Source organism: Emys orbicularis, chromosome 2 (assembly GCF_028017835.1).
Source record: "Emys orbicularis isolate rEmyOrb1 chromosome 2, rEmyOrb1.hap1, whole genome shotgun sequence".
NCBI classification, from domain to species: domain Eukaryota; kingdom Metazoa; phylum Chordata; order Testudines; family Emydidae; genus Emys; species Emys orbicularis.
Window position 1 is genome coordinate 201,804,448 of NC_088684.1, and position 20,172 is coordinate 201,824,619.

The 20,172-nt window shown below is 40.7% G+C and overlaps 1 protein-coding gene across 1 annotated transcript in view; it reads right to left on the reverse strand.

The window, feature by feature from the left end:
• SUGCT (succinyl-CoA:glutarate-CoA transferase) overlaps positions 1-20,172 on the reverse strand; it is a 503,164-nt gene that overhangs the window by 388,761 nt on the left and 94,231 nt on the right. Inside the window, exon 9 of the mRNA XM_065399115.1 lies at positions 17,295-17,390. Within this exon, the coding sequence (XP_065255187.1) occupies positions 17,295-17,390 (96 nt within the window). The remainder of the gene's footprint in view (positions 1-17,294; positions 17,391-20,172) is intronic.

Here is a 20,172-nt window from a genome sequence, read left to right on the forward strand (position 1 = left end):
CCATTACAACGGAGAGTCAATTAAAGGTTGAGTTTATGCCCATTTTTATTTATGATACACTTAAAAGGCCTATTTTGTTGTTGTTTTTTTAAGGAACATGTTATGTTTTTTACCCAGACTGATTTTAAACCTCAGAAATACCATGAATATCAAGCCTGGTCTTCCATAATTTTGCTGGAGGACCTCTTAGGTGTCTCAGAGATGTGCAAGTCTCACATATTCACTGAAGATGGAGGGGTATTTAACAAAACTATCCCAAACATGCATTATGCTCTGGAGTAAATTTGTTATAAACAAAAATAGTTTTCTAATTTGACTAAAAAAATCCCATCCTCTCTCAAGGGCTCAGTGTTCAGTCTTTTGACTCTCAGGGTGTCTTCATTTCACAGTTTTCCAGTCACCATAAAGTCTTTCAAGGTCGATAGAACCTGGATTTTTAATTTAAAAAAAAAAAAAGGCAGAAAAAAAAACTTTATGGTGACAAAAATCTTTCAGGCTTTCTTTATACAGTTTAAAGAAACAGAAGAGACACAAACTATTTCTTTCCCCTTTGTAGCTCACCTGTAAGATTCCTTAATGATCCCATTCTAATGTGAATATACCTATGGTGGAGTAAGACTACTATTATTTTATAATGATAAAACCTAGCTTTTATCTAGTGTTTTTCACTAGTAGCTCTCAAAGCACTTTACAAAGGAGGTCAGTATCATTATCCCCATTTTACAGATGGGGAAACTGAGGCACAGAGCAGTGACGTGACTTACCAAACACCACCCAGCAAGCTAGTGAAAGAGCCAGGAATAGAACCCATGTCTCCCAGTGCATTATTCTATTCACTAGGTAACACTGCCTCAACGTATCTTATATCAGTGTAATCTGTGTATGTGAAAACACAAGAGCAGTTAACTCCCAAACTAAGGATTAGATTCAAATTTAAGTTTTTTAAGGAATTTTTATTTTTTTAAAAATAAGGCTGTCTCCCTTTCCTAACTATTTTGTTGTTCTCTCTCAGGTCTTGCAATACTAAGCTCTCTCCAAAAGCAAGCTCTAAAAAGTTAGGGCACATCGGAAACGTCTAGACTAGGAAGAGACTTTTTAAAAAAAATCAAGTTAGCTAACCAATTAGAAACACCACCCACCACTATGCCTAGATGCAGTTTACCTTGACAATCATGTTAGTTGGTTGGGGTTGACCCTATGCTGCCTCCTTGCAAAGGTGTTAAAACTGCATTTAAACTAACAGGGGCCAGATCCCCAGCTAAAGTAAAGTGTATTAGCTCCTCTGACCTCAACTGCTATAACAATTTACACAAGGTGAGGATCTAGCCCTAGGGGTATGCCTAGGTTAGAGTTTTAGCTCCTGTTGTTACTCAAACTCAAATTGCTTAACATCTTTGTAAGTGCTATATATACACCGATATAGTACAAGCTCTTAGCATGGATGCAATTATAAGGCCCTTATATTGGTAGCGATTATTTCTGTAAATTTATGGAATTTTTCGTGCTTTTTCTAAATGGTAATGCATGCCACTTTTTAAAAAATCCTCCCTTAAGAAGTATGAAGAGTTTAGAAAAGAACGGTAGATATTAATTACAGGGTAATTTGGCCTTCATGCTGTGCTTGATAGTCACTGTACAGATCAAAATGCACTGTCGCTGTTTCTACACTCAGCTGCCCACCAGTAAAATTAGAGGATATACAGAGTCCAGTTGGGTGCAGTTATATAACCAGTGAGCTCAAGCAACAGGGTAGTTACAGGTAAAAACATTAAAAGAAAAGAGTTTATTAGACAAAAAAAAATTACACACAGAGAATAACGGGATGTTACTTTGCAAAGCGCCATATACACTGGATAGCATTTATATGAAAAAGCAGCTTATAATTCTGATAATTTACATCATTCAGCCTAAACAGCAGCTCAGAAATACATGCTGCAACATTACTAGATTACGTGAATGACATCTAGTGGACAGACCTTTTCATAACTATTAAGAGCTTCTAGACAAACTTTTCTGTCTTCATGCTCAGAAAGCAAGCACCTGAACAACAATTAAACTGAGGTCAGAGCAAATTTTCCTGTTATTATTATTATTTTAAATTTTTCCTTTCCGACAAACTCAGTATCACTATGCAGATATCTACCATTCCTCTCTAGCCCTAAAATGGAGAGATATTGGCCACAAATCACAGTGTTACCAGCTCCTTACATTCTTATCAAAACTGAATATAATAAAAAAAAAAATGTTTCCACAACTGTGTGTGTTCTCAGACTTTGCGATGCATCAGTTCATATTCATTTCAGTATCTCATCTTTATTTTATTCACTAGTGTTCTTCGAAGTTCTTTTCTCCTAGCGTTTGAGCAAGATTTGACTCTTAGGAAGACATGCTGTGTTGCTGTTAGTTACTTGCGAGGCCCCGCACACATGTTACCATTCAACAGAAAGGCAACAGGGCACTGGTGTCAAAAGAAGGGATAACAAAATATCAGAACTCTCTCATTTCTCACTGGTTACACGTACCATAACAAAAAAACTGATAAGGAACTTTAAGCCATTATAGGGCCCTGTTGAGCTGCACGTGGAGGGGATGATCTGTGCATGGATTTGTTCCCCTCTGCCTGCAAGCAGAGGAGGGTCAGCCACATCTGCAGCAGTACTCTCTCCCCAGCATCCCATCCCCTAGTCACTGCAGAGATTCCTCCATGAGTCCAGAGGACCACATGTAGGAAGGGCCAGGGTCAAAGGGATGTGCACCAGCCCATTCCACCAAAACCCGCCACAATCATGAGAGGAATCGAAAATGAAGTGATTTTATGTATATATACCTATATAATGGAGCTGGGGAGAGCAACGGGGGGGCCATAAACTGATGTGGTTGCACAGGGCCTGCATGCAGGCAGCCCTGTGCCTCTGGGAGAGCTCCAAGATCTTCAGATTTGGAAGCCAAGCACGTGGCCTTCTTCCATGGGTGTGTGCATGTGGGGCGACACAATATAAACCCTGTCCTTCACCCTACTGATGGAACAATGTGGGTGAAACTATGAATGATATACCACTTACAATATAAAAGGAGGCGTTGCTCTGAGGGAGGGGCCAACCATTGCCACTTGTAAGCAGGATGCGCAGGAGAGAGAAGGCAGGAGGCACTCTACACAGCTTGAAATGCTGACAAACCTCAGACTCACAGAAGGGGTGAGATCAGACATGCAGAGGGGAAGACTCGGGACTATGTTATTTTTCAAGGGTCTGTAACTCTCAAGTGCTTTCTCAGAGTAAAGTTTCTGTGGTCAAGAAATTCCTTTGCTAAACCTGTATTCCTTGCTTACCTACCACATCATCCCCAAAGGAGTTAAACTAGAAGCCCAGAGAGCCCACAAACTCCAGAGAACTCTGGGGGAGTATATGAAAGTGATTCGAGAGTTTGAAGAAGTCTGAAGCACTGGTTTCAGAGTCTAGGGCATTTGGACTGCAGAGTTCCATGTTCTAAGGAAGGGAATCAGACAAGAAGTTCTAGACCAGGGATGTTGCCTATAGACCCAGAGGTTAGGGTTGCCAACTTTCTAATTCCAGAAAACTGAACACCCTTGCCCCGCCCCTTCCCTGCTCACTCCATCCCTTCTCCCTCCGTCGCTTGCTCTCCCCCACCCACACACTCATGCTCATTTTCACTGCAAGGCCCAAACAGGCGTATTTATTGTTTTGACAGATGTACTATCCTAATTTCAGGTTTTATTTGCTACAGGACGCTAGAGCGGACAGCAAAATAGTCAAAAAGGGTAATTTAAAAAAAAAGAAATTTCATAAAGGTTTTAATGATTCTTTCCCTCTCCTCTTCCCATTTTTTGTAACCAGCTCCATGTTTTTTGTTCACTATTGTAATTTTTAGGGCTATTGATTAATCGCAGTTAACTCACGCAATTAACTCAAAAAAATTAACTGCGATTAAAAAAATTAATCGAGATTAATCGCACTGTTAAACAATAGAATACCAATTGAAATTTATTAAATATTTTTGGATATTTTTCTACATTTTCAAATATAGTGAAATATATTTCTATTACAACACAGAATACAAAGTGTACAGTGCTCACTTTATATTATTATTTTTATTACAAATATTTGCACTGTAAAAATGATAAAAGAAACAGTATTTTTCAATTCACCTCATACAAGTACTGTAGTGCAATCTCTTTATCGTGAACGTGTAACTTACAAATATAATTTTTTTTGTTACATAACTGCACTCAAAAACAAAACAGTGTAAAACTTTAGAGCCTACAAGTCCACTCAGTCCTACTTCTTGTTCAGCTAATTGTTAAGACAAACAAGTTTGTTTACATTTACAGGAGATACTGCTGACTGCTTCTTATTTATGTCACCTGAAAGTGAGAACAGGCATTCGCATGGCACTTTTGTAGTTGGTGTTGCAAGGTATTTACATGCCAGATATGCTAAACATTCATATGCCCTTTCATGCTTCGGCCACCATTCCAGAGAACATGCTTCCATGCTGATGAGGCTCGTTAAAAAAAGATGTGCTAATTAAATTTGTGACTGAACTCCTTAGGGGAGAACTGTATGTCTCCTGTTCTGTTTTACCCACATTCTGCCATATATTTCATGTTATAACAGTCTCGGATGATGACCCAGCACGTTTGTTTTAAGAACACTTTCACAGCAGATTTGACAAAACACAAACAAGGTACCAATGTGAGATTTCTAAGAATAGATACTGCACTCGACCCAAGGTTTAGGAATCTGAAGTGCCTTCCAAAATCTGGGCCGGATGGGGTGTGGAGCATGCTTTCAGATGTGTTAAAAGAGCAACACTCCGATGCGGAAACTACAGAACCCGAACCACCAAAAAAGAAAATCAACCTTCTGCTGGTGGCATCTGACTCAGATGATGAAAATGAACATGCGTCGGTCCGCTCTGCTTTGGATTGTTATCAAGCAGAACCCTTCATCAGCATGGACACGTCTTCTGGAATGGTGGTTGAAGCATGAAGGGACATATGAATCTTTAGCGCATCTGGCACGTAAATACCTTGCAATGCCAGCTACAACAGTGCCATGCGAAAGCCTGTTCTCACTTTCAGATGACATTGTAAACAAGACGTGGGCAGCATTATCTCCTGCAAATTGTAACCAAACTTATCTGTTTGAGCGATTGGCTGAAGTAGGACTGAGTGGACTTGTAGGTTCTGAAGTTTTACATTGTTTTATTTTTGAATGCAGTTATTTTTTTACATAATTCTACATTTGTAAGTTCAATTTTCATTATAAAGAGATTGCACTACAGTACTGGTATTAGGTGAATTGAAATATACTATTTCTTTTTGTTTTTTACAGTGCAAATATTTGTAATCAAAAATAAATATAAAGTGAGCATTGTACACTTTGTATTCTGTGTTGTAACTGAAATCAAAATACACTTCTACCTCGATATAACGCTGTCCTTGGGAGCCAAAAAAATCTTACCGCGTTATAGGTGAAACCGTGTTATATTGAACTTGCTTTGATCCACCGGAGTGCACAGCCCTCCCCCCCCCCCCCCCCCCGGAGCACTGCTTTACCATGTTATATCCGAATTCGTGTTATATCGGGTGGCGTTATATCGAGGTAGCAGTGTATTAGAAAATGTAGAAAACATTCAAAAATACTTAAGTAAATGGTATTCTATTATTGTTTAACAGTGCGATTAACCGCAATTAATTTTAATCGCTTGACAGCCCTAGTAATTTTATGTGTGGCATTAGGACCACACATTATCACAGCTGCAATGGGTCCATTAAAGGCCCACTCCTGAAGCCCAAATACAAATCCATAGAGCACAACCACAGAAATGTACACCTATGCATATACCTATCTAAATAAATCAGTAAGAAACTGACTCCCACACCTAAATGCAGCTACACACGTGTATTCATGTGTACACATCTAGCATGCACTAACATATATACTTCCACATAATCTATTATTACAATTGCTGTTTAGTGCCTAGAGACCCCAATTAAGATCAGGGCTCCAGAATGGTAGATGCTGGACATACACATATAAAAAGAGAGTCTGCAACAAAGAGTTTATAATGTAGCTAGACAAAGGTGGGGAGAAATGTATTATACATTGGCTCTTCTGCAATTACTAGTCAACAACATACAGTGAGTGGGTTGGGGGTGCAGCTCCATACTCAGCACTCGGAAATGGTGATGGGGCAACACGCAGCACACACACACCCCAGCCGCCCCTAAGCCTAGGAGCCGGACATGCCGACTGCTTCCCGGGAGCCGTGCGGCACGGCAGCTAGCAGGGACCCTGCCAGTCCCGCTGCGCGGCACCGCCAACCAGACAGTCAATGGCCCAGTCAGTGGTGCTGACCAGAGCTGCCAGGATTCCTTTTTGACTGGGTCGAAAACTGGACACCTGGTCACCCTACCAGAGCTAAAAACAGTGACTAGACACTACCCAGACACAGTTCACTTGGAAGCATGTAGGACTCCTTGAAGGGGTTCAATTGCAACAGATTGGCGTGAGTAGAGGGGGTACTAGGGCAGGTTGTAACAACCTCTATACACACCATGGTGAGATTACTTCTCAAGAAGAGATGTGAGGTTCTGTCACCAGCTGCAACTGCTGCGAGCTTGCTCTAGAATATCTACACAAGCTTGTATAAGGACCACACAGAAACTTTGTGATCATCCCTCCTCCATCTCGGAGGTAAAGGTCTTTCTCTGGGAAGTTTCTGTAACTCCTAGATTCAGCTTTTGGGTATGGATCATTTACTTAACAGGAGGTTTAACTTTTACTAAAAATTGTTTGACCAATATGCGCTAACCATACCATGCTGCAGGATGATCCCCTTCCTTCTCCCAGGACTTTTTGCCTTTGAGCACTGCTAACAATGCCTTCAATCAAAGCATGGATGAAAAAAATATCTACCATTTTCCTGGGAGGAATCTTTTGCAGACTTAGGTGACTTCTTATACCACAGTTGGATTATCTTCCAGATCACATAATAGCTGATGTGTACAGAAGAACAACTTTTAGGATATTTACTTCAATGGGGCCAGGATTTCAATTCTAGATATTAAAGAGGGTCTCAATGAATATCTGAAATCCTCTTGTAGTCAAGGCTTAGTCTTTACACGTAAATAATCAGGGTAAGGATCTGAATATCTTGATGAAGGAATGACACAGAGTTATACAACTGGATACCCCCAAAAGGACCCTTATTTCTATGCACAATTAGATCCAGTCTGCAAATGAGATCCTTCTTGGTCATGCCAAGGAGGATGTCTTATGCCTTTGTGTCTTCTATCTTTCTGACCATCCTCCAAGGAAGGGGATGGAAAAAGAATAAAAAGACCCTGGTACCTGCAGATCAAGAAGACAAGCTAGGCAACTGAAGTATCTGGAGCAAAACCTGGGAAGCTGAGCATTCACAGAACAAGAGGAGACACATGTTGAGGATACCCAACCTGTTCATTAGGGACTGAAATAATCATGGTGAAGAGACCACATTTTCCTAGGGGAACAAAGTTTGTACTCAGTCCATCTGAGCCTAAAATTTATTTTTAATGTGAAATGGGCAGCTCTTAGAGCAGTGAGGTTTTTCACTGCCCAGAAGAACATTTGAAGAGGAATGAGGGACTGTTGGTCTCCAGTGGTAGTTTAAATAGCCTGCAACTGAGTAACTATCTGGACTAGCACAAGGTTGCCTAAGAGAAGCCCTGTACAACTAAGAGGACTTTTCTTGTGTTTCCTAGATCTAGAACACTTATATGTTGCTTTGACTCTAAGCAGGACTTAGACAAATTCCTCTGACAAATTCTATTCGTACCAGACCGAGTCACATCTTTTGTTAGAATAGTCCACTGAGGATCTGAAAAAGAGTTGCCCTTTAACAGAATGAATGTCCAGAACCACCAAAAGGAAGAAAAGTTTACCCAAAGAAGGAAACTTATCAGATTGTTCTGGTCTTTTCTGATTCTGGCTCAAAGTAGTAAAAACTGTAGGGTCACAGGATGGAAGTGATCCCAGAGAAGACCAGCTCAAAGCAGAATCGAAAACAGCTGCATGGCTGCATTCTCCGGTGAAGCAAGCAGTGCTGCACAGTTTGAAATTTCTGAATGGTTGACATTACTTTGGTTGTCCTGCCTATGGAGGAAAGCCGTGCCAAGTGCAAAAAACAGATCTCCAGATAAACAAAGTTCTAGGGATGGGTCTGACATAGATTTAGCTGTCAATGAAGTAGGGGATTACTTTGATCCCTGTTTCTTGTGGAGTGCGACTACAGTACAATTGACGTGTGTTTTATAAGCTCTCTGAGATGTAAGACATTCCATAGCACAGAACCGGAGATGCAGTTGCCAAGGAAAATGTAGCAATGCTGTTGGTTAGATGGCCGGTATATGGTGACAGCTGCTTATTATGCTGATCATAATAGTCTCATTGTTATCGTTGTGCACCTTCCATCTGTTTGTTGTATCCATCTATTGTCTCTCAAAATATACTTAGATTGTGAGCTCTTTGGGGCAGGGATGCTTCTTTTTTGGGTGTTTACAATGCCTAGCACAATGGAGCTCCAATCCCTAACTGGGGCCTCTGAGTGTTACTGCAATACAAATATTAATAATTTTGGTCTTGAAGAGTGATCAGAATGCACAAAGAAACAGCTTTCAGTTCCATAAAGGGCAAGTAATTCTGTGAAACAACAGACACAATAACTGACCAAACCCTAAGGCAGATGGAACATCCTGGGGCTGACACAATGGGTGGGACCATTCAGAGTGCTCTGAAAACTGATATAGATTGAAAAGGTTCTATGACTCTTCCATCGGAGGTAAATGATGTTACTGGTAGCCTTGTAAGGAGCTGCTTGACTGCAACTATGTAGAAAGACAGATGAATGAACAATATGGAGTAAAGGGAAATTGGAGGAAATCTATGTAGTAACTGCTTGTGAAAATTGATCTTAAACAACAAACTAAAGAGAGAATGCTCCTCTGGATTTAAAAGTGAAACTGGGTTTACTGATTAACAAAGGGTAGTGATCAACGGTTCAATGTCTAGTTGGCAGCCGGTATTAAGTGGAGCGCCCCAAGGGTCTGTCCTGGGGCCAGTTTTGTTCAACATCTTCATTAATGATCTGCATGATGGGATGGATTGCACCCTCAGCAAGTTCGCAGAGGACACTAAGCTAGGGGGAGAAGTAGGTATGCTGGAGGGTAGAGATAGGGTCCAGAGTGACCTAGACAAATTGGAGGATTGGACCAAAAGAAATCTGATGAGGTTCAACAAGGACAAGTGCAGAGTCCTGCACTTAGGACAGAAGAATCCCATGCACTGCTACAGGCTGGGGACCAACTGGCTAAGCAGCAGTTCTGCAGAAAAGGACCTGGGGATTACAGTGGATGAGAAGCTGGAGATGAGTCAACAGTGTGCTCTTGTTGCCAAGAAGGCTAACGGCATATTGGGCTGCATTACTAGGAGCATTGCCAGCAGACAGGGCCGGCTCTAAGCACCAGCGTTCCAAGCATGTGCTTGGGGCGGCACTTCTCAAGGGATGGCATTCCAGCCCTTTTTTTTTGCGCTTCAGCGGCAGCACTCCGTTTTTTTTTTTTTTCCCCTGGGGTGGCAAAACCTGGAGCCAGCCCTGCCAGCAGATCGAGGGATTATTCCCCTCTATTCGGCACTGGTGAGGCCTCATCTGGAGTATTGCATCCAGTTTGGGGCCCCCCACTACTGAAAGGCTGCGGACAAATTGGAGAGAGTCCAGCAGAGGGCAACAAAAATTATTAGGGGGCTGGGGCACATGACTTATGAGGAGAGGCTGAGGGAACTGGGCTTATTTAGTCTGCAGAAGAGAAGAATGAGGGGGGATTTGATAGCAGACTTCAACTACCTGAAGGGGGGTTCCAAAGAAGATGGAGCTAGGCTGTTCTCAGTGGTGGCAGATGACAGAACAAGGAGCAATGGTCTCAAGTTGCAATGGGGGAGGTCTAGGTTGGATATTAGGAAACACTTTCACTAGGAGGGTGGTGAAGCACTGGAATGGGTTACCTAGGGAGCTGGTGGAATCTCCATCCTTAGAGGTTTTTAAGGCCCGGCTTGACAAAGCTTTTGCTGGGATGATTTAGTTGGGGTTGGTCCTGCTTTGAGCAGGGGGTTGGACTAGATGACCTCCTGAGGTCTCTTCCAACCCTAATCTTCTATGATTCTATGAAGGTGACTGCAATTGTCTCTATATGTGTGCGACAGCACCCTGCAATCCTGGCTTCTAATGGTATGTCTAGACTGTAGGGTAAGACCAGAGTGAGTAAAACTTGTGTTAGCAGACTGTGTGTTTGTTAACTTAGAGTTTGAGCATCTGCACTCTTGTAACCCCAGGTTAGGAACTGTTGAACCTTGGGTCCCAACCTGGGTTTCCACCGTCTACACTGCATTATGTGGGCCCAAGTCCAACCACCCATATCCCAAACTTCCTAGTGCCATCCCAAAATGTGGCTGCTCTAGTCCTTTGTTCATGGTTCAGTGTGGGAAAACTTGACTGTCCACCAAGGTTGACTGTCCAGTTGTCAAAAAAAGCCAGCCCATGGGACTGTGGAATACTTTTGGTGGACTCCCAGAGCATGAAGCCAGCAAGGCTGCATCTACACTGCAATGCAATAGGGCTTGAAGCCTGGGTCCCAGCTGGACTCAGACACAGACCCTCCACCTCGGTGGGATCCTGGGTCCAAACCCTACGTTAGCACAATTTGTGTGTAGACAGAAGGATGGTTAGGCTTGAGCCAGAGCTCAAACCCTGGACTTACACTTCATTGTAAACATACTCTTACTGATTCCCTTGCCTTGTAGCAATGAAAAGCTGCTCTTCTTCCTGGTTTGTACAATGAAAACATAACAATATCTAAAGACAGGTTTGGGATGGAAATAAGATCTAGTAGTGGAGGGTTATTTATTTTTTGTTTTTTAAATTCTTTGGGAGATCTTTAAGGACTTGGTCAAATGGTACTCCAGAGACATTTACCAATAAAGGCATGAACAATGAGCCTATATTTCACTGAAAGTTTCCCTGTGGATGAGGGATTTTAGCCAGAGTGCTATGAGTGTTAGAGTTGGAGTGGCCACTGGTCCATTGGAGTGCTGACAAGTATGCTAAAAGGCATCATTTAAATACTTATATCATGCTTCTCTAGATCTCCATCATATCTGTCCTGGCAGGTGCTTTGGAACAAATTACCCAGTGGTGGGCTACATCTGAGGTATAATCCAGACAAGACTGAGATAATATTATTGGTTTGGTAAAGCAGCTAGAACCGGCAAAAAATCTTTCACCTTGACTGGGGGAGAAAGTTCATACATTTCAACAAAAATTCAAAATCTGGGTGCTTTATTAAGATCCTTGGTTACTCCTGGCTACTCTGGTAACATGTGTGGTCGAGGGCACATTTCCATCTGAGATTGGCTAGAAGAGTGTGCCTTTTCTTTTTGGATACAGCCATTGCTACAATTAGCTACTTCTTTGCCCCTTTGACATTAGATTACCGTAATGCTGATGCTACATCAGGAGGCTATATGACTGTCTAACATGCTGACCTACTTCCTTGTACTCACGCATTGGTCTGTCTGTATCCATAATTGTCTCTTGTCTTATACTTGGATTGTAAGCTCTTTGGGGCAAGCACTGGCTTTTTATTTTCAGTTTGTACAGTGCCTAGCACAATGGGGTCCTTGTCCATAGCTAGAGTTTCTAGGTGCTATGGTAACAAAGATAATAATAATAATGCTACATGGTGAAACAATTTGGAAACTGAAGCTAGTGCAGAATGCAACTGCCTAAATATTGAAATTTGCTTCATTCAGGGAACACATCACATCAGTGCCCCAGAAACTGCACTGGTTGCCACTAAGTGTGTCAGGATAGAATTCGAGGTTTTGGCTTTAACATATAAAAGCGTCAACAGCTTAGAAGAGTGGTGGGCAACCTGCGCCCCGCAGGCCACATGCGGCCCATCAGGGTAATCTGATTGCGGGCCGCGAGACATTTTGCTGACATTGACCGTCCACTGGCACGGCCCCCTGCAGCTCCCAGTGGCTCCCATTCCCGGCCAATGGGAGCTGCGGGATGCGGCAGGCCATAGGGATGTGCTGGCTGCCGCGTCCTGCAGCTCCCTTTGGGCGGGAATGGTGAACTGCGGCCACTGGGAGCTGCAAGGGGTCATGACTGCAGACAGTCAATGTCAGCAAAATGTCTCGCGGCCCGCAATCAGATTACCATGATGGGCCGCACGTTGCTCACCACTGGCTTAGAACCTAGTCACCTGAGAGACAGTCTCTCTCCATAAAATATTATTGCAGTACTGATCAATGGAGGTGTTCAAATTGGAACCCCATCAGTTTAAATGGGAGAGGGCTCATGGCAAAGCATTCCCCAGGAAGGGCCCTCGCAACTTTGGAATTCACTTCCCTCCTTGGTCCACTAAAGACTGCATTTTTTTAGTCTTCCTGGTACACTGTAAAATGCACCTCATTTTGCAAGCTGTTAAAGTGGATCAAGGAGCAGCAAATGAAGGGTTTGATTCAAGATTATTATTTGGATTGTCTGCTGGCTTTATACTAATACTGGAGTGTTGGCAGCGCCATAAGCTTGGTCATTATCTTAATTTTTGTCTGCAGTATTGTCACTTCAATAGCTGTGGAGAGACTAGGGTTCCAGATTAGCATTATAAAATCAGTATTTAAATAAACATAATTGAGAGCCTCACTAGCACCGTGAGAGGGACCGTTAGCAGAAGAGGAGCTCAGAGAGCCATTCCATAAAGATGCCGGTGGACAGCACGCAAGCAAGACGGAGATTAGATACTCAAACTGGTCTCAAAAGGGACAGAATAACTGAGGAACCTTAAGGCAACATGTGTTTGCCCTCAAACTGTGCACTTGTATTGGTCACTTGTTGTCTGTGCAAATTATGCAAGTAAAATCCCATCTAGACTGACCAATGTCCACTCAGAAAAGTCGCAACATTCTTGCCCTCTGTTGTGTTATAGATTTGTGGCCCAATCTGGGAACTGGGATTTCAAAAATGTTATAGCTCTTGCTATATGATAGCTTATTTTTAATAGGACATTTAAAACAAACGAACAAAAACCCACAGAAGAAAAAAAAAAAGTCCAGGAAGGGAGCAAATTTTGGATGCCACCCACTTTTCTACCTAGTTGATCATTAATGCAAGTAAAAAACATGAAAGGATTTTTTATTCACAACAAAAAATGTAAAATGTAAGCATAGTTTCATTAGATAAAAATGATTTTTGAACTTTAAGATCATTTTTATGTATTGTTTTAAACATACAACTTAAAAAAAAAAATCCAGCTGATATTTCCACCTCCCAACACCTTTGCTCCCTCTTCCTCTTTGGTAAATGAAAACTTAAACAAATTAAGTTAATCATTCAGAGGCCAAACATGGTTTCTTGTAAGGTTCTAAACAAAAACCTCTGGGTCAAATCACGTGAGGACTGGGCCCTTTATTTTCAGCTTTGGGAGTGACCTGTGGTTTTAAAAACCTCTCACTGCCTGAACTATCTTGTCCTTAATAGAGACCATTTTGCCTTTTGAACTACAGGAGCATTTCTATCAACATCCAAATCTCATTAGTGGCTGAAAGGAGGTGTGTGAGTTAATGCTCTGAAATTTAACATAGCATGCCTTTCCTTTTCACCTCTATTTCCTATATTATACCCATCAAGACCTACCAGATATTTCCCAATCAAACTACTCCTAATGATAAAACATGCTTAGAAGAGAAAAGCTAAGCCTCTCGCTTCTTTAGCTCCCAGGAATAATTTTGATGTATGCTAATGAACACTGTCGTTAATAAGTGAATCATTCAATTGTACTGAATTGAACTATGAAGAAATTTATAACAACCTTGTGTTTGAGAATTAGAAGACCATACATTATAACACAACATTGTCTATTCATATATTATAATTGGGAAAGGTTGTTTTTTTTTTAAACCACACATTGGGGTCAAATTATGGCCTGAGTTACAATTCAGCAGCCTTCTGAATGAAGTAGGATTGCACAGGCATACTCAGAGTAAAATTTGGCCCTCTACATAGGAACAAATAAACCACTGACAAAGAATACTCTGGCCAAAATCATGAGATTTCAGGCTAATGAAATAGGAATCAAGAGGACACTTGATACACACAGCTGAATGCATTCATCGAAGAAGCCCTAGAATACACAGGCATCAATTAACACAAATACACTTGCTAATTACATGCACGTTCAAATGTTCTAATTAAATACTGCTTGCTTTGGTCAATACTGTGATGTGATTGTAGTCAGAATTCTGTCACGCATAGAGATGCAGATGTTGTAAATTGTTTACATTTTGGCTTTTTAAAATCCTCAACATCTGTTGAAAGAGAGACTCCCAAGGTTACCTAATCTGCCATGATTTAACAACATTTTGACATTTTTAAAGCACTGTAGCAAACGCCACATCACTTCAAACTTGTAATTTACTGCCTGTCTGAAGACTCACATATGCCAAATTTTTTAAAAAGTCCACTGTCCCAAGGGAAAAAAAACAGATTTTCTGAGAAAAAAACAACAACAGATTTTCTGAAACAGAATGAAATTTTCTGAAATGGCCTTTTTATTATTTGACCAAGTTATATTTAATTAGCTCAAAATGTTTGAAAACAAACATTTCTCTGGAAGGATTAACATTTCAAAACTTTGCATATTATTCTAGGAAGTGAAAGGCAATATTTCTAATAGTTAAGACTGGGGACCAAAAATCCAGGTTCTGGCGTTCTACTCCAAGCTCTGCTCTAATTACCTGTGTAATCTGGGTCACTTAACCTCCCTGTGTCTCAGTGTATCCATCTGTAAATAATATGCAATAAAATTTACCTCGCAGCAGTGCTGAGAAGCATAATTAATTAATATTTCTAAAGAACTTTGAAATCCTTGGCTGGAAGGAGCCATATAAATGCAAAGGAAAGTTCTAGAAAGTAAAAATTCTCATGGTTACAACCATAGTTGTTCACTAATGGAAAGTTAGCAGATGATCCATCCAAAGCACTGGAAAACCACAGCACTCCCACCAAAATTACTAGCTCAAAAAATAGAGAACTCTAATTAGATTAAGATTTCTTATAATATTATTTATAATTATACAGTCAATCCACAAGAACATTCCCCAAATACTTTTTAAAAATTGAAAGTAGACCAGAATATAACTCTTCCACTAATATTTTAGACTAGATTTAAACAAAATCCATATTTATCCTATGATCACTGCATCCTAAATAGATTAACTCTGTGCTCATAAGTGAAGAGGGGTAATAAAACTTCTCTTAAGTCTTTATGCTCTGTAGCCATGTTTGTGTGTTTCTTTTTCAAGATCTCAGTTAGGTTTTGGTTGTGCAAAAGCAAGAGCAAAACTAGGTGAATGGATCCAAGTTCCATTTTATCCAAAGTATCCTAGCTCAGGAGGGTAAAAAAAAATGTTTTAGGTAGTCAGGTTTTGGTTTTACTTAAGTAAACCCAGTGTCGTTTGGATCAGGTTTTTGTTTTTATCTGCTACCCCCTTTGACCCGAGTAGCTTGGGTTTTGCAGGTTTTTTTCCAGTTAGGAGGAGAAAATGATGATGGAGTCAGGTGTTTCTTTGATGCGATACTTTTTATTTTAAAAGAATGTACAAAGTCCTGTTTTCCTGAACACAAAAGAAATCAAACAACAAAAGACCGTTTCTTTACTCATGGCTCCAAGCCCGTTTTCACCAGAACTCTACCCAAAAGCTCCCTCTCTTAGCTTTTCTCAGGGCCATGCTCCCAGTGCTCGTTCAGGCTTCATCTGATGCTACCTTGTCTCTCAGCATCTCTGCTCTTTCTACCATCCCTCTCACAGACATACCACCTTCACAATAGCCAGCAAAACCTCTCCACCCATCTGTGCCTTGCACATGCCTTTGTTTTAGGCTGTGATATATGCCCGTCTTTGAGAATGGAAGCCTCTACTATTTCAGCTACCTGGTTACCTAAAGGAGCTTATTGGCTTCTTACAACTATCCTAAATGAAGGGTGGTAGTTACACTGCCCAGTATCGATGAGGTTTAACCCAACCCATAGCAAAATGAACTGAAGTTCAGAACAGGTTGGATCAAAAGTTACGGGTTTGGCCTAGCTCTATAAAATACAGATGGATGTACTAATGCTGTACTGATATATAGATAGGTTGATTTATCCATAAAAAAAAAATCCCTGTATTTCTATTTTTAAATTTTCCATTTGCAGTGGATGAGTGCAGGGAAAAGTCTTACCATTCAAGCCCACACAAGCACTCAGTGCATCTACAGTCACACTTTAACCACAGGATTTGTTCCCAGACAGCAGATCCTTTTTATTAAATTTAAGTGCTGATCTTCACATTAGTACTGCCACCAAGACAAGTAAATAGGGTGACCAGACAGCAAATGTGAAAAATCGAGACAGGGGGTGGGAGGGTAATAGGAGCCTATATAAGAAAAAGACACAAAAATTGGGACTGTCCCTATAAAATCGGGACATCTGGTCACCCTACAAGAAAATAATCTGCTAGCAAATGGTTATTCTCTGATTACTGGCAGAGTTCTCAGCACTGGACAGATGCAATTCTTAAAAAGATCAGAGTGTGCTCATTTATGTAAATGGCATCGTGTTATTCCAAGTATCTTCAACCACTAGCAAAATACCAGCAGCTTCTGAACTCCCAATAAAAAAAATGCCACACGTGGGCTTTTATTCCTCTTCCCCCACCCCCTCAAAACACACACAAGATAAGAGAAGCTGTTACCAAAGTCAGTGGAAGCTACCTAAATGTTGTGGGACCTTTGGACCACCCTAACCCATTCATATCACTCATACAGAGACACAAGGAAAAGATACTGGCATTCAGTGGTGATAAAGTTTGGTTCAATAATTAGCAAGCAATACAAATCATCTTTTTTTTTCTTTTAAATAGCTGTACTCAGTGCCTCTCTCAGGTGAAAAACAATCAAGCTTTAAAGTCATACAATTTCAGCAGACACCTTTGATCTTTTTCAGTGTCCTGTTACTAATCTACCACTGATGAAGAAATATGCAAAATCTAAAATGAACAACAAAGCCTTGTTCTAGCCAGATACTGATGCATTACAGAACACTGTCACAGCAAGAGTAAATCATTTCCCAATACCATTTTATACAAAACCACAGATTACAAGCACAAAATACATCCTCTGTTATCTGCTTACCTGATAAGGAACAATACTGCCATGAGCAGTACCCCACCGCTTTGCTTCCATTTTGCAATTAAGGTAATTAGCTGCTATATGGGTAAGACATGCAACCTGCAAGAAGAGGTAAAGGACAAATATTCAGGGAGACATCAACCTTTCCTAGCATTTTCTTTGATTTTTTTTCAGTCTGTCAGACAACTGTCATCTTACTTTAATTCTCATTGCTTATAGATTCCATATATCCAATAGTATGACTTGTGTGAGTAAGTGCTACTCAATGAACAGGCAAAGTAACCAGTGTCCATTAATTCTAATAAACAACAGTTGGCGCTTCTATAGCACTTCAAAGTAATTTAAAAGCCTGGGCAAACTAAGCATCACACAACCCTGTGAGGTCAGGAAGTATTATCATGACTATTTTACAGCATGATCAACTGAGGCAAAGAAAGCTGCAATGACTTGCCCAAAGCCAGACAGGAAGCAGTGACAGAGCTGGGAATAAAACCCACATTTCCTGACTCTCATTCCTATGCTTAAGTCACAAAACTATCCTTCCCCTATCACAGGATTATCCTTTTCTCTTCCCCAACCTTCTCCTTCTACTATACAGGCTAAGCCACAGAAGATATTTCAGGATTCTACCACTCACCACATGAGCTGTAATATTAATTATGCAGCAAACCTCAATAAATCATTTGCCATCAGATGATGAGGAGATTTATCAAGTTGTTACTCAAAGAGAAAGTTGAAAAATATGGCATGCTAAATTTAGTGACCAGAGTCTGAGGGGGTGAATCTGAAAGTAATCTGCACTTTATAACAGCAAAAGTGTATTTTAGCGGGGAGGGGGGAGAAGGTTAACATCTATGATGTGGTCTTGCCTGAAAAGCAGAGGTTCTCTTGCAATTAATGGCAGATTTGCCACTAATTGGAAGAATGCAGGATGTGACTATTAAGTTTGTAACTATATGTCTGCAATCCAAACAATACATTAGAACATTACTTTCATCAAGGTAATGTGAAGGCTATGTAATTTTAGACTAACTTTTTCAAAAAATACTCTTTAAATTACTAACAATGAGTCATTTTAACAGCAACTGTTTATTTTAGACAATAGAGCATAATATTCTTTGGGCCAAATTCTGATTTTCTTCAGATTTCTTCCCCAGATATGTGCAAATTAACACTGTTTTCAAAATGGTTATATATATTTTGAGTCTGTATTCCAATGACAAGGAGCCCTCTGCAACTACGCATACAAATTACAGCTAAGAGAAGCAACAGGAAGGGTGTATAAAGGGGCTGCAAATGGATTGGTATGGTCTGCACTAAAGCACATAGCCCATGGTATTTACCTCAAGCTCCACCCAATATAATGTTATGCAATACCATGAATTATAGAGTGCCTGGAAGCAAGATGCCACAACTCTCTCCCCAGTTACCCTTCTAGTTGCCTCTTTTCCCCCACACCCTGAAAGGACGGTTAGTATTTGTCCTTTTATATTTAAAGAGAAGCAACAGAATGGTGAAACTGCAGCCCAGGCAAGACACGCAGCCCTAATTCGCTCATCATGCAGCCCAGCAGAAAACATAGGAAAATATAAACTGGCTGAGTGTTCAGTTACCTGCCAAAAAGCTTTGGTCACTCACATAAATCCAGCTACAAATACAATACAATTCTCTATACATTTTGTAAAAGACTGTGTATTTATTATCCATGTGCTGTACAGAAAGGATACCATAACTAGATTTCAGCTGCAACATACTACATCTGACTGTGCCCTCGACACGTCTAAAAGGTAAACAAAACCTAGCAGTATTTCAACAGGGGAGACCCTCTTCCCCCCATGGAAAACCTAGGTGATGCACGAATTGACACTGGTGATTCAGTAGGTGGTACTCCTCCCTCTGGTTCACAACTCATGTCCCAACATGTGAAGAAACACTGTGTTGTTACAAGTGTCTTTTGGATGAGACATAAAACCAATGTTCTGAGGACTTGTGAAAAGTAGGTATTTTAGCCCCCGTGTTCTAGACATTTTCCAATTTCCCTAGCAAAATTCCACCTACAATTGCAAATGATTATGGAATTCTTGCCATATTCCTGTCCCAAAGTGTTTTGTTCTCTTATGGTACAAAGTTAGACTTTTGCAGTGTTTCACCCCGAGAGGTGTCTGCATGTCAGTTGTAGGTCAGATGTATAATACAGGCCACGACAATTAAGCTTGCAACCAAGACTTATTTTACACACACATATTTAACTTCTCACAGGACTAACATTTCCCTCTGGAAACGATCTTGTTGAATTCTAGGTAGGACATTGTGGGTTAAATCCTGGCCCCGCTGAAGTCATTGGGGATTCTGCCTTTGACTTTAATGGGGCCAGGATTTCAATTCCCCACCCCCCACCCCAAATACCAGTTTCACAGAACAAATATTTTTCAAGTATTGGAAGTTATAAAAGAGAGAGAGAGAGAGCTTTTAAAATTTTTTACAGTGTCTTCCAATTTTTCCCAGTCTCCCATTACAGGTTAGTAGCAACTGGTTTCTAACATAGTGAATGCCAGTGAAAATGAGGTAAGATCAGAGGCTAAAATAGGGAAAGAACAAGTTAAAAATTACTTAGACAAGTTAGATATCTTCAAGTCACCAGGACCTGATGAAATGCATCCTAGAATATTCAGGAGCTGACTGAGGAGATATCTGATCCATTAGCAATTATCTTTGAAAAGTCATGGAAAACAGGAAAGATTCCAAAGGATCGGAAAAGGGCAAACTATAAAAAGGGGAATAAGAACAACCCGGGCAATTACAGATCAGTCAGCTTAGCTTCTGTACCTAGAAAGATAATAATTAAGCAATCAATTTGCAAAATAACTAGAAGATAATAAGG